The sequence below is a fragment of the Colletotrichum destructivum genome, chromosome 11 (genome assembly GCF_034447905.1).
Source record: "Colletotrichum destructivum chromosome 11, complete sequence".
NCBI classification, from domain to species: Eukaryota; Fungi; Ascomycota; class Sordariomycetes; order Glomerellales; family Glomerellaceae; genus Colletotrichum; species Colletotrichum destructivum.
In genome coordinates this window covers 120,580-133,965 of record NC_085906.1, presented here as the reverse complement: position 1 = coordinate 133,965, position 13,386 = coordinate 120,580, and the positions used below count along the sequence as shown (strand labels likewise).

Below are 13,386 nucleotides of genomic sequence, written 5' to 3'. Positions count from 1 at the left end.
AGCTTATCAACCACGTTATATGTAAATACATATTACACTAATGTCGTGAAGCAGAACTGCTTCGTAGGTCATGTTGGATAACACGAGTCACGCGAAGGTGTCACGTGACTGATCTCACGGGTATTTCAACCCGAACCAACAGGTAGGATAGATCTTAGAAAGATCAACCACTGTTCACTCTCTCATTCCTAGACGTATAGTGCTCATCACAACTAATTCACGCACTAAAGCTACAGTAAAATCTTAAGCTGTCAGCTCCAGGGGCCTTAAAGACTTGGTATTCTTTCTGGAAATTTAGGTAAGCAATATAGGCCTGCTCTTATTAGTTACTACTGTAAAACATAGCCTTCAGTATTTAAGGGGGTAATAACTACGTTGTCTGCTATACCTACATTTACAGCTTCCTGTCAGAGAAGCTATAACATTAGTCACAGGGAAAGTCCCCCTATTTATGGCTCTCTAAAACAGTCCTCACACGTGCCTATCCACGTGCCTATATGTATATATAGGCTATATCTCACTCACTTCATACTTCCTAGAATTAAGCATCTTTTACTCCTTTTCTCCGATGGCTACAGTGTGCTCTACCTCATGATGTCTCGTGACAACATCCTCCCTCTTCCTTCTTGTACAGTCTTCTATATTACATCTTTTTCTTCGATAGCACTCTTTGTTGCCGTCGGCAAATGTCTAGCTAGGAGTCTTTTAACCCTACCACTGCAACTCATTCAGGTATTTTCTTTCTTTTCTTGATCTAATCAATAAATACTCAACCTTGAAATCCCTATCTACTTCCACCCTTTCCACACCCCTTCCACGATCCATATTGCCAGCCACGAAGCGGCCTGCGACGCATCAGTTCGAAAAATGTTTCGGAATCGTTTTGGATATCGGCATCGTTGGCGCAGGCATCGCCGGGCTGACGGCGGCGGCCATGTTGATCCGATTGAGACAGAGTGTCCGCAAGTACACCATCACCAATCGATTACCTTCCATCATAATTCCTTGACAGGAAAGCATCGATAGTACTAGCCATGCTAATCTATACATGTCGGCCTCACAGGTGTACGAGCGATCTCGCTTCGCAAACGAGCTGGGAGCCGCCGTCAACGTCAGCCCCAATGCTGCCCCGGTCCTGGACGCCATCGGCTTTGACCGGAAAAGGGCCAGACTGGTGAAAGTGATGGAGGGGAAGCAGTTTGATGGTGCCACCCTAGAGACGAATTCGAGCGGTAGATACGACGACTTCAAGTCCAGGTTCCACGCCCCGTGGTATTTTTCTTTCTCACCGGGTTGATTTACACAACGAACTCAAAAGACTCGCCCTGGATCCCCCCGACGGCGTTACCCCCGCCACTCTGCACCTGTCTTCGCCCGTCGCGTCCATCGACTGTGAGGCCGGCCTCTTGAAGCTTCAAGATGGGACCGAGCTACAGAAAGACCTCATTGTAGGCACTGGTGGTCTTCACGTAAGTATATACCCAGTCAGCAGTCACCACCTACCGTCATAAACCAGACCACCTGTGGAAAAACCCTTCTGACAAATATTATGCACCCGCCTTTAGTCCGTCGTGGCCCGTAGCGTTCTCGGCACCGACTTCCCTGTCGGCGTCGTAAACGAGTGCGCGTATCGGTTCCTCATTCCAACCTCCAAGCTTCTCGGCAACCCAATCACCAAGCCTCTCTTCCAGGAAGACGTGGAGACCTTTCATGTTGTCACGGGTTCCGACAGGAGGCTGGTTTGATATCCGTGCAGAGAGTCAATAGTCCCACCCCACAACCATCACGAAGTATAGTCAGCTGCTTTCGGCGCCGTGTACTCTTGATTTTGACTGATAGGCTTGAGCCTTCCACCAGTAGCCATGTACAAAACTTTGTTGCCTTGCACCAGAGTTCTGTGTACAAAAAGGGCCTGGCTGCAAATGAAGGTAGGAAGATGTGACACAGTCCCGAGGGTGTGCGGTTGATGTTGTTTTGGCGAGCCGGGGGGCTAACACGCTTTGCTCACAGACTGGCACGGAGGAGGCAATGTCGACGACTTGTTGGAGACATACTCTGGGTTCCACCCTTCCCTGGTTGAGATTTGCCGGTGAGTAGAGGGATATAGCCACTCGCCCGACTACGCAAGCTTGTGGCTCAAAACCCTACGTGATTTGTCTGACATGGCCGCGGGATGGATTAGCAACGCCGAGGATCTGAAGCTGTGGCGGCATGCGTACCGTGGGCCCATTCGTCAGTGGGCCCGCGGCAAGGCAATTCTCATCGGAGACGCTGCTCATCCGATGCTTCCACGTAAGTTGGATATTGGTTCCCGGTTTGTTTTCGTATCACGAGAGATACCCGGTTGTCGTATGTGGTTCGTCATCTTCACAGTATCCTCCATTCTCTGAAGAATGTGATGTGCACCTTTAAGATTTGATAAGTTGAGCAGCCTTCGAAGAGTGATGCGTTGCAAGCGTTTCTCTTGCCTGCCCCAAGTTGCAGTCCTGACTCCCGTGAAGATGCAAGGTAGGTACCGAGACTTTGGCAATATCACCGCCCTCCGACTTTCAGCGGATGTAGTCTGTTGTGACATCACTATAAGCGCAGCAGACCAACACTCCAAATACCAGTTGCGGAAGACACGACAACAGTCTCATTTCCTCCCCCCACAGCAATACCGTACTCGCCAGCCCGCCCTGCGAAAAGCCTAAGACTCCAACTATTTTGACGTGCTAGCTCTCCAGCTGCCAGTCCTGCACCGCCATCTTGATGGCTTCGTTGAACACAGCAATTTCACCTCCGGTGTCGGTTGCTCCCTTGCGAAAGCAAGAGTAAAACGACTTCATTCCGGCAAAGAAGGGGAGAACATCTGGACCGGGGACGGCAACGTGGATTCCGGTGGCGAACACGAACTCAAAATCCTTCTTGAGAGCTGCATGGAAACCACGGAGCTGGAAACGGGATATATCGGGGGAAGCACCGCCGCTATGAATGCAGAGGATGGCCCGCGACGGCGACCCTTTCAGTGATGTAGACCATTGCGACTGTGTTTTTACGGGTATTTCTCTGCGCGTAGGTAGAAATTTAAGATGGAGATGAAACCCTGCTTCAGAATGGACAAGATTTATAAAAACAATGCAGTGAGTAAGTGGTGGGTAAGTTTTTTTGGGGCTGGAAGTCTGGGTGGACAGGTGAGGAGAGCAATGCTCGAGAGATGTTTATGTGCGTCGATGAGTGTATTGTATCGGATGAAAGAGAGTACAAGCCTACGGAGGCTTTAAACAAGGTACCTGGACCGATTGCAGTGGGGCAAGATAGATTCAAGGAAGAGAGCACCGTATTACTTTCACCCAAGTCCTTCATTCCCCGGCTTTTTCCCGATCATTATCAGCGTCATGTCGCCTAACGAGCCCATTGTTGTTGTTTGAAGTGCTTGCAGGTTTCCGGTAGGTGTTGATATCCCAGCGAAGTTATGAGAACTCCTGAAAGAACCGAAGGACTTGCAATCTGAAGTTCCGGAGGAGAGATCCAACATCGATGCACTTCACCATTCCGATAGCTCTCACCACGACAGGACCAATGCCCGTCACGGATACTTTCTCAATGAGACACCCCAGGCTTTTAATGCTTCATTCTTCAACATTTAAACTGGCGAGGCGGAGAGCATAGATCTGGAGCAGCAGTTGCTCCTAGAAACCACCTATGATGCTGTGGCCGCGGCTGGATACAGAGTACACGATCTTTGCAGGTCAGATACCGCAGTGTACGTCGGCGTTATGACTCACGACTTCGAGCTCGTTAAAGTCAAAGACACAAGCTACAGCCTAACGTACTTCGCAATGGGTGCCGCCACAAGTATCGCGTCGCACCGTCTATTATACTTTTTTGACTGGCACGGTCCAAGTGTAAGTAATGCTGCTTGGTTGAATACAACACGGCTACCGTATCAATGTTTTCAAGGTGATCATAACAACCATAGATGACGCATCGATACTGCATGCAGTTCCTCTCTGGTTGCGGTGCATCTCGCGGTGCAACAGCTAAGGAGCGGATCGAGCAAGACAGCCATCACAGCTGACTCCAATTCGATATTATCTCTAAGTAGGTCCACAGCCTTTCCTGGAAGTGGGATGACTCGGCAAGACTTACACTGCATCTTTCATAGTGAGTCACATCACGGAGAGCAAGCTGAATATGCTTTCACCTACGGGCAGATTCCGAATTTGGGATACTGCAGCCGATGGGTACGCGAGAGGTGTAAATCTTGTCCCTCTCATTCATTGCCTGTTGTATATGACCTACGAGGCTACCCTACCACAGCGGAGTAACCATAATATTGACTCCACCATCGAACTTTCACTGACCAAGTATGCGATGTTCTGTCAACAGGAAAGTGTCGTCACTGTGGTTCTGAAGACGCTTAGCCAAGCACTGCTTGATGACGACTCCATTGGATGTGTCATCCGTGAAACGGGCATCAACCAAGACGGACGCACACAACCGTCATCACAATGCCGAGCCATGTTGCGCTGGAGGTCCTAATTCGCGAGACCCATGCCCGGGCTGGTGTAGACGTCGCGCAAGCTGAAGACCGCTGCCAATTCTTTGAAGCTCATGGTAGGTATCAAGCACGAGCGTGGAACTGGAACGTCTACTTACCTTGGACTCACAGGAACTGGATGGCTGGCAGGTGATCCTCAGGAAGCTAAAGCCATCTCAAGAGCTTTTTTTAGCAGCCAGGTTAAAAAAACGCCATGTCAGAAAACGCCAGCTCAGAACCCAACTTACGCTCCTCCACCATAACCAGACAGGAGAGGCCCCTTCTCCTAGGTGTGTTCACTGGCCAGGGCGCTCAATGGCCTGGCATGATAATATCGCTGATCTTGGCGATACCCCATGTCCGCGACATCGTGGTTGAGCTTGCCCACTCGCTTCAGACATTGCCTGTTGGATTCCTCGCTCAAGGACGAGGCCTCTAATCAACACGGCGAACACGTACGACAAGGGTAACGTTTTGGCTGGAGATGCCACTGTCTTCTCCACGCGACGACAAGCAAGTCTTCTATTGCATTGAGAATTTGTTCTTGCAGCCACTGTCCAAGCCGTCCGAGGCTGACGACCATAAAGCTTTCATCAAGACGGTATGGGGCCCCTTGAAGCCTGAGGCACTCCTGGGCAATCTGGAACTCTAGGTTACTGAGCAGGACAAGCAAGTGATTCCTATTGTTGAGCGTATCTGCTACTTCTACATGAAGGACTGAGTCAGCCAGTTCACAGAAGAAGATCGCGCCACCGCTACGCTGCCTCACCAGAGGTATCTCTACTGGAATGGGCACGTCTTGGTCAAGGTGAGCGAGGGAACCTGGCACGACTGGCACAATCCATCTTGGGAGTCAGATACTCGCAGAGGGATCGAGTAGCTGGTTGTAGAGTAAGTTATGGAACTTTTCCCTGTCCGGTGTTGGCACTGATTGTTGCTAACGACACACGTATGCCGCAGGAACTCCTACCACCCTCACGTCAAGATGGTCAAGAGGGAGAGCGAGAACACTCTGTCGACCATTCGGGATAAGAGCAACCCGTTCCTATGAATGGACCATGACGGACTACTGACGGAGTTCTACACGAGCTACTTGACTAGTGGTCCTGGCTGGCTGGCTATACGGTCAGGAACCTGTCGGCCAGTTTTGTTATTGCTATCAGACGATGGACTTCTTTGAGATTGGTAGGTTCGTCCTTGGAAACCTACCGTGTTATTACTGGTTCATTCTTCTGTGCCAAGTAAGCTCTTACCTATACAAAGGTGGCGGTACTGCTTTGGCAACGAAGTACATCTTGGACATTCTGCAGCTGGGTTTCAACAGCTACACATTCATCGATATTTTTCTAGCGTCTTTTCTTCTTCTTTTTTTCTTTTTTGTTTTGGATTGAGAAGGCCTAAGAGCAACTTTCAGCACACAAGGACCGCATAATCTTCTAGAAGCTTGACATTACAAAGAAGCCTGAATAGAAAAGCTTCAAGCTACACTCATACAACTTAATCATTGTCTCCTCTTTCCTCCATGCTACCCCGAGCCTGGCGCAGACAATGACGAACGTGCAGCCTCTTCTAAAGCCTGGCGGCCATGTTGTTCTGCTTAAAGCCACTCACTGTAACAGCACTTGTGTTGGCTCCCTGTTTAGTTTATTCTTGGACTAGTGGGCTGGAATTGACGAGGGCTGTGATGTAGACCCCTTTGCGGATATCAACCAGTGGGACGTCATCTTAAAGCAAACTTAGGCGACGGCTCGACCACGCAGAACTTCCTCGACAAGGTTGGCCAGCTATACGACGGTAAGCAACTTGCAGCGCCGCCGCAGTACTCCAACTTCGACGCGCGGCAGCGATCCGACGTTCAAAGCGGCCAGATGGACGCCGACCCCAACCGTGCTAGCATCCAGGACGTCTCGACCATGGGCTTCTTCGCCATCCTACTCCCCGTCCGTCTGGCGCCCTTCGAGCCCGCGCAGACCCTTGCTGACGAACTCGAAGCCGTTAAGGAGCGCCTGCGGCAGGCAATGCAGCACGCACGCGTCCCCTACGCCGTCGAGCAGGGACGCCTCGGCCTCGTGTCCTCGTCGGCGGATCTATCCCATGCGTCGCTGTTCCAGGTCGTCTTCGACTACAGACAAAAGCTGCTGCGGATACTTGACGGCTGGGTGTTATTTCAGCACACGGAGCTGCCATTCACTATCTGCACTCCGCAGCCCGAATACGCTCTCAGAGTCCGGGTTGCCATCGTCCCTCGGGCCGGGAACGTAGTGGCTCCACTTGATCTTCGGTTTGCCCGTGCAACGCGAAGACGATTGGAGTGAAACTCCCGGGCAATCACACCTCGCCTAGGAGCGCCTACCAATACTGTGTAGGTAGTCATGAAGGGTTGGTGAAGTGTTACTTTCTTAACCCAAAATTGGAACATAAAGCATATCGCACTACATTGCATTGTAACCTGACACTGCAATTATCATAAGCGATAGCTTGATGTCTAAAACGTGTGCCTCGCACAAGAGACGGGAGGAATGGGTGAGCGGCCGTGGGTGGGCCGAGTAAGCGCTCTCAGAATCGCAATCTTCTCGGTGCCCAACCTCTCCGGGCCTCCGGGCCTCCGGGAAGCTCATTCGAGATGACAACTCCCTGCGCCCCCTCATCCCAAGGCGCAACGACACGGACTCGGAGCGCCAAGATCGGGCATTGGAGCACTCTTCGGACATTTGTCTAATATTCTTGCAAACTTGGTGCCTTATCACATAAACCCGGCGGTCATCAGCAGAAGTCCTGTTCCGAATCGGCTGCGTAAACAGGCCCAGCTCGCAATGCCAAACACCGGCAAACCAAACTCCAATTGCTATCTCAGTCGCCAGAGGAGGGCCAAAGTAAGGAATCACACCCCCCCCACCCCCCCCCCCCCCCCCGGACCCCTCGTCGGCGGCGAAACCTGTTCTCCGTCTCCGTTCCGGCTAACACCGGTTTAAAGTGCGATCTGGCTCGACCTAGGTGCCAGAGATGTGTCAAATACGGGGTTGAGTGCCGAAGTGTCACAGACCCTGAATTCGGTCTTTCAGCAGCCGCCGCGAAGTACCAATCAATGCACCGGAAACGGATGCCCTCCGACGGCAAATCGAACGCGAAATGACGATTTTACGCTAGAAAATGTAGTTTGAGAAACGCACTTCTGTCTGAACTCTGTATGTCGGTATATGATGCCACAAACCGGGGTTGGGCGCGGAGCTTTCGGCCTAACGGCCGAGCTCGTGCTGAGCAACGCGGAGGTCGCGGATGCCGCAGCAACTCAACGCCACGCGGTATATCTCAAGCGAAGAAAGAAAATGGTCAGTGCACAATTTCTTCTTACTAATGAGAACCTAATCCTAAATCAAATCTGTTCCTAATATCAGGTTCCCAATAGTTAGGAGGCTTCGCTCTACCGCGGATTCCGATTCTGATGAGTTTTTTACGACCAAGGCAGTAGGCAGGGTGCTAGCCGATACAACCGAAGTACGCAGAAGAGGAGATCATAAGGCAGAGATTCCTAGACTAAAGCTTTTACGTTGTGGCGCAGCTGGTTGTCCTGATCTATTCGTAGCGTAAGGAGGAGGGTCAGCCTACTGCGGACTCCGCGGAGTCTCGGCGCTGGATCTGACATACAGAAGCCGGCGTAGCTATAGAGCATAAAACAGGGGATGGCCATGCAGATGCATCATTACTGAAGCATTTGCTTCGTGGCGCAGTCGGTTGCCCTAACCTGCTCGTAGTAAGAACGTAACACCTAGGACTTCTTGAGAAATCTCTAGTGGAGGCTTACCGTGATTTTCTACCATATTCGAGTCGGGACAGAAGGCTTTTCTTACGATCCGTAATTAAATAGACTTAGTTATCTATGCCTAGATAGCTAAATTGCAATTTAATAAACTTCTGCCTGAGTAATGTGTGGTTCAATAGGAGTTTGCAGAGACAGAAAGAAAATTATATAAACCCTAACTATTTGGTTTTTAATGTTGAGCAGATATTTTTTTTCACTACCACTTTTACACCAAATACCAACCCTTATCCTATCTGCTTAGCTTCACAGATTTTCTCTGCGTTAGTACTTCAAAACATTAAAATACATTGTAAGCTTCTTACTAACTTAAAATACTTAGCAAAATGGTTAACCCTACCGTCCTTGTCACTACGATCCTTGCTACCGCCGCACATGCGTGGACATGGGGTAAATGTACCGGAACCCAACAGTGCACACCGGCTCACGCAGCTGGACCTTACTCTCCCAACTACGCCGACCTCCAGCGTGCCGACAATGGTTACTGGTACTCCCAACAGACCGACGGTGTCATTATCGACCCTAATGGATGGTATGACCCTGCAAACGGGTTTTGGGTGCTCAGTGTGTGGAATGGCCCTGCGACCCAGAGCTATTGGTCATCGCCTGATCAAAAGCCCTGCTGCCTCCCCAACGAGGTTGGCACTGGAATCACCGGGGCCTCAGTTACAGGTTCGGCCGCTTGAAGACGCAACTACATTCTACAGTACCGAACCAGTAGTCTGAATTCACCGCTGCCTACATTCTCACCACATCAGATGCAAAGTATCTTCAGACCTGCAAGCCAGCACTGTGGCTACCACCTTGTATCCAAGATGAAATAGATCCTACTACTCTTCCGCCTAGTATCTAGAACAGGGCTAAGGTCAAATTTTATCAAATGCAAATTAAAAGCTGTTGCAAGAGGAGATGAGCTCGCAGGAAACTGGACGCTGCAATATCCGTGTGTTCACGTTCAGAATCAGACTCGTGCCAAACGACAGTTGGCTTCTGTAACCCTAACCCTAAGGCCTCTACAGGCACAATGTCATCTTCAGCATGAACTTTTCGACCAAATAGACCTATGTGCAGCCGCAAAGCAGGCCTTAAATGCAAAATGTCTAAAAGCAAGCCACAAACAATATCGTGTTAAATAGACAACACTTTTGCCACTACTACAGGCAAGCCCTAATCCACTAGACAAAGTACAGCAACCGCGCCTGAATAACTAACACTAACAATACTACTGTTAGCACCTCCTAGGTTTACTATTACCTATATCAAAGTTTCCTCGACATCCGAGTCCTGAACTATGTTGGCGGGTTGGCTACTACTAAATTTAGAAAAGAATACACACTTGGCAGGAGAGAGGTTCACTTGAACCGCACAACATCACTAAAGCTTTGCTCCAGCTAGGACAGTTCTAGGTAGTTTTCCATGCTTTAACCGGTCGCCACAGTCTTAAATATGTGTTTAGTGTCAGATTCCTACGACCTAGGAGGTACTCCTCTATTGACGGATATTTTCGCGTCAGGAACATCTTGCAACCGAGTTCCATCATCTATGACCTCAATCATGCATGATAAGCTTGGAATTAATTATTACCATACTCCAGCGGCAGCCGTTTTTAGCTGCATGGCCTGTAGTTACTAGATAGTTAGGAATTTCAAGAGAGAGAGAGAGAGAGAGGGGTGGTTTGAAATACTGGCTATCAAGCGAATCGAGACGTATGGCCTAAAGGATATTGGAACATTACTGCCCTCTGTTGGTTTTCCTTTTGCGACGATTGCTTCAGTGTCCTATGTAGGCACAAACGTATATCTTCCCCAAATCCTGACAATTCAAATCACCTCAAGGAGCGTGGTGCTGGCCTCGATATTCCTCTAGCGTTGAGTATATCCGTCATAGTATGAGCTCCCTCTGGTGTAGGTAGTTGGCTGGATGCCAAAAGTTAGCCTTTAACGGAGTTACGCTGTGAACACGTTAATGTCGGTACTTGAGGTAGAAAGTCAGTTCCAGGAGACAGCATACCTTGTGTAACCCTCCTGGACAGTCCAAGCATCGTTTCCGGGTGCCGCTTCCTCAACTTGTCGATGCACATCAGCTAACCGGGGCATCCATTTGAAGTACCTATTCAGATGTCCCCTGCTGCCCGCAACCTGGTTATACTTTTCGTTGCCGCTGCACAGCTCCTCATTGACCCCCTCACCAACCTTCTTCTCGTTATCCTCGTTACATATCTCTCCATGAACCTCCTGAAAAGAGCTACCGTCGCCCCAGTAATTTTGAAAGATCCCCGTGTAAAGCGTCTTATGGTTCTCTATGCCTTCGACAAGCGGCACGTTGACGCTGTAAAGATCCACTTCATCCCCTAAGGGCCACGAATGGTAGAGTTTCTCGATGACTTTGACCGAGTGCCTTGCCGCCCCGTCAATGACCTCAGGATTATGATTTTGTGATGACGAGGCAAAACTGATGGCGATTGCTTTCCGCTTGCACATTGCGGCTTCGAGCGCGGCCCCTAGTGTCCCTGAGCTAAGCCCAAAAACGGCAGTTGTATTACCCCCGTAATTAGGCCCGCTAACCACGATATCAATGGGCCCTCGCCCCTGAAAGAAGTGGTATAGACCGATCTGTACACACGAAGCTGGTGTCCCGTCGATGAGGGTCCACTCATCAGCGCTGACTAGAGACAATTCACTTGAGGCGGTATCCTCAGTAGCGTGAAGGTCCGCGGAAGGGTAGTAACTGGATGTCTCGACTATTTTCCCGATCATATGAGCCTTGCCAATCCAGGAGCGTTGGGTATGTGGTAGGCAGACGGAGACCACGTGACCGGCTTTTTGGAGATAATGGACGAGGGAACGAATATAGGGGGAAGAATTCGGCGACGGAGGACCGTCGTCGTTCGTGACGAGAATATGCATCTTGGATGCGAGAAGCGTATCTATTGTTGGGCTAAAAGCGTTGACGAGGGTTGATGAGAGAAGGTCAAGCCTTCATAAGTTATGAGTGTGAAAAAAGTAATTAGCTACTTGATAAGGCAGTGGTGGGATCTGGCTATAAATAATGCTCGGAGTTTCTCCAAATTCTGGCCAAAAACCGGATGAGTCAAGGAGCGCCTTGTTAACCCTAAGGGGCTTCGTTTCTGGCCCATGAGGCGGCCTTCAGTGATGTACGTGTCATATGAGGATAGTGAATAAAGCTGAAGTTTACATCTGGTACCTAAGGGTAAAATCGGGCATTTACGCGTTTAGCGGTCATGTACGCGTTTACGAGAAAGAGGGTATCCCATCAAGTGCGAATGGACCTCATTTTTGCCAAGGTCGGGATCGACCAATTGGATTCATGGATTAGCACTTTCAACCTAACAAAGAGCTTAGAAAACAAGGCTTTCAGAGTAAAAGTGGATACAAAACTGGAGATTCTCGGTCTCGAGGTCCATTCGCATTCGATGGGATATGTCATAGGACAAAACTGAGTGGACGCGGCTGCGCGCGGCTCCCGGGAAAGTTGGGGCTTTGGATTAGCATGCAGGAGCCTGCATCCGAGCGGTTGATGCACGAGGAAAGTGTCCTTTTACTAGTTGCTGACTAGGACTTCTGACACGCTTGTGAAAGGAGGACTTAGTCATACTACACTGAACCTGTGTTAAAGTAGGCGTTGTTCTCGGCCCGTGGTTAGACAGGTTCGAAACCTTGGCACTGAGTAGGTGACGTAATGAAGGGAAGCAGGAAAACACACCAGCAATTATGCCTGTGCAGAGCATCGGTGTGTCTTGGTCTTTTTCGCCGGTAGGCATAGGATGGGTTCCTTGGCCTTGCCGCAGGAAACCAAGTAGTATCTATCACCAACCTAGGTTCGTTGCAAACATCGATCTTATGAGTGAGAAGAAAACACATTGTTTGGAAAGTCATTTGTACTTCAAGCGCATGACAGACGACCATTTGTTGTGATTAGCCATGCTCTGATCACAACCTCCACGAAACATCTCTCCGGCTTGGCACGGGCTGTTAGTGTCATGCTAAGGAGGGGCCCCAGTTCCCGCGGTTTGCCGCCGCGCGCTGGGGCAGATTAGCTATACGCTAATCAAACCCTTAACAACGCACATTTTCCCCTCGATTCGAGCCGACGATTATTCAACCTAACGAGCCGCCGCCGACTTGACATCGCCTTCCGCAGGCTAGATGAAGTCTTCCTGGTAGGGCAGGAAGCAGAGGTTCCATCTAGCCTCCCGAAGGAGCCGGGCGAACTTCATTCCCGGCGCAAGCGGCACTTCCGGGCCCAAATTGAACACCACCGATCGACTTTTCGACTTCGCTCCCTCAACACCTTTTCCCCTCAAACGATCGAAGACCCCCTCGAAAAGACAAACAGACACTAGGGTTGCTGTGTATAGCCACGGTAATACACGGCTGTGCTTGTTACAGAGCCTAACAGCAAACCCTACAACCTATCCTCACGAGGTTTCGCCCCTTGTGGTTTCCCTCGTGGCGGTATAACCTATCACGATATGCTTCGGACGGCTACTGGGACGTTGTGTAAACCAGCAGCCTGCGGGCTCTGGGTCGAAGGAGAGGAAATACCGGCGGAATCGCGGTTTAGGGACGACCAGAGCACTGTCTCGGGCAAGCCAGCGGCACCCAGAGACAGCTCGAACACATAGTTGCCTCTAGGCACGACTTGGAGGACGATTTGGACTGTATCTAGTGGTAGTTATAGGCCTACGGCTCTCCACGCCACATACCCTTCGGGAGGTCTGCCGCAAGGGCGGTTGCGCTCTTGCCGCCATGGCGTAAAATACAACAACAACAACAACAACAACAACATGCTCTGATCAAAACGTGCTAGGAATCAGAGAAAAATTGGAAAACGCACAGGAGATTACCAGTATGCTGCGCTAGTATCCAATTGAATCACCCTGCTCCTCCGCACGAAACTAACTAGCCGCACGAGAACCCTTAGGTTCATGATTCTTCTATCGCTTTGACTGCGCAAGACGGAATAAAGAAATGAAAAATGCATATTGGTCACGAAGAAGGGGAAATGGGAACCGTTGTTCCGTCGG

At 50.1% G+C, this 13,386-nt stretch overlaps 8 protein-coding genes across 8 annotated transcripts; 6 read left to right on the top strand and 2 right to left on the bottom strand.

Moving 5' to 3' along the window:
* Window positions 1-1,048: 1,048 nt before the first annotated feature.
* CDEST_15227 (Putative FAD/NAD(P)-binding domain superfamily) lies at window positions 1,049-2,390 on the top strand (the record flags this gene model as incomplete). Its single annotated transcript, XM_062931383.1, is given in 7 exon segments — window positions 1,049-1,269; window positions 1,319-1,469; window positions 1,566-1,739; window positions 1,757-1,928; window positions 2,011-2,089; window positions 2,108-2,292; window positions 2,374-2,390. The coding sequence occupies 7 exon segments, from the start codon at window positions 1,049-1,051 to the stop codon at window positions 2,388-2,390; spliced, it is 999 nt and encodes a 332-aa protein (XP_062787434.1).
* A 324-nt stretch (window positions 2,391-2,714) lies between these two features.
* CDEST_15226 (uncharacterized protein) lies at window positions 2,715-3,021 on the bottom strand (the record flags this gene model as incomplete). The annotated part of the gene is made up of 2 exons (XM_062931382.1): window positions 2,715-2,933; window positions 3,019-3,021. The coding sequence occupies 2 exons, from the start codon at window positions 3,019-3,021 to the stop codon at window positions 2,715-2,717; spliced, it is 222 nt and encodes a 73-aa protein (XP_062787433.1).
* Window positions 3,022-3,687: 666 nt separating this feature from the next.
* On the top strand, window positions 3,688-4,676 carry CDEST_15225 (Putative thiolase, polyketide synthase, beta-ketoacyl synthase domain-containing protein; the record flags this gene model as incomplete). Its single annotated transcript, XM_062931381.1, is given in 5 exon segments — window positions 3,688-3,730; window positions 3,745-3,887; window positions 4,023-4,083; window positions 4,148-4,484; window positions 4,502-4,676. The coding sequence occupies 5 exon segments, from the start codon at window positions 3,688-3,690 to the stop codon at window positions 4,674-4,676; spliced, it is 759 nt and encodes a 252-aa protein (XP_062787432.1).
* A 60-nt stretch (window positions 4,677-4,736) lies between these two features.
* On the top strand, window positions 4,737-4,961 carry CDEST_15224 (Putative Acyl transferase domain superfamily, Acyl transferase/acyl hydrolase/lysophospholipase; the record flags this gene model as incomplete). The annotated part of the gene is made up of 1 exon (XM_062931380.1): window positions 4,737-4,961. The coding sequence occupies one exon, from the start codon at window positions 4,737-4,739 to the stop codon at window positions 4,959-4,961; it is 225 nt and encodes a 74-aa protein (XP_062787431.1).
* A 727-nt stretch (window positions 4,962-5,688) lies between these two features.
* Window positions 5,689-6,837, top strand: CDEST_15223 (uncharacterized protein; the record flags this gene model as incomplete). Its single annotated transcript, XM_062931379.1, has 2 exons — window positions 5,689-5,707; window positions 6,263-6,837. The coding sequence occupies 2 exons, from the start codon at window positions 5,689-5,691 to the stop codon at window positions 6,835-6,837; spliced, it is 594 nt and encodes a 197-aa protein (XP_062787430.1).
* A 498-nt stretch (window positions 6,838-7,335) lies between these two features.
* CDEST_15222 (Putative zn(2)Cys(6) fungal-type DNA-binding domain-containing protein) lies at window positions 7,336-7,835 on the top strand (the record flags this gene model as incomplete). The annotated part of the gene is made up of 2 exons (XM_062931378.1): window positions 7,336-7,395; window positions 7,497-7,835. 2 exons carry the CDS (start codon window positions 7,336-7,338, stop codon window positions 7,653-7,655), a joined length of 219 nt encoding a protein of 72 aa, XP_062787429.1. The 3' UTR covers window positions 7,656-7,835.
* An 830-nt stretch (window positions 7,836-8,665) lies between these two features.
* CDEST_15221 (uncharacterized protein) lies at window positions 8,666-9,202 on the top strand (the record flags this gene model as incomplete). Its single annotated transcript, XM_062931377.1, has 1 exon — window positions 8,666-9,202. One exon carries the CDS (start codon window positions 8,666-8,668, stop codon window positions 9,023-9,025), a length of 360 nt encoding a protein of 119 aa, XP_062787428.1. The 3' UTR covers window positions 9,026-9,202.
* A 1,083-nt stretch (window positions 9,203-10,285) lies between these two features.
* On the bottom strand, window positions 10,286-11,517 carry CDEST_15220 (Putative survival protein SurE-like phosphatase/nucleotidase; the record flags this gene model as incomplete). Its single annotated transcript, XM_062931376.1, has 2 exons — window positions 10,350-11,517; window positions 10,286-10,313 (listed from the first exon to the last, which is right to left on the bottom strand). The coding sequence occupies exons 1-2, from the start codon at window positions 11,243-11,245 to the stop codon at window positions 10,286-10,288; spliced, it is 924 nt and encodes a 307-aa protein (XP_062787427.1). The 5' UTR covers window positions 11,246-11,517.
* Between the last annotated feature and the right edge of the window lie 1,869 nt (window positions 11,518-13,386).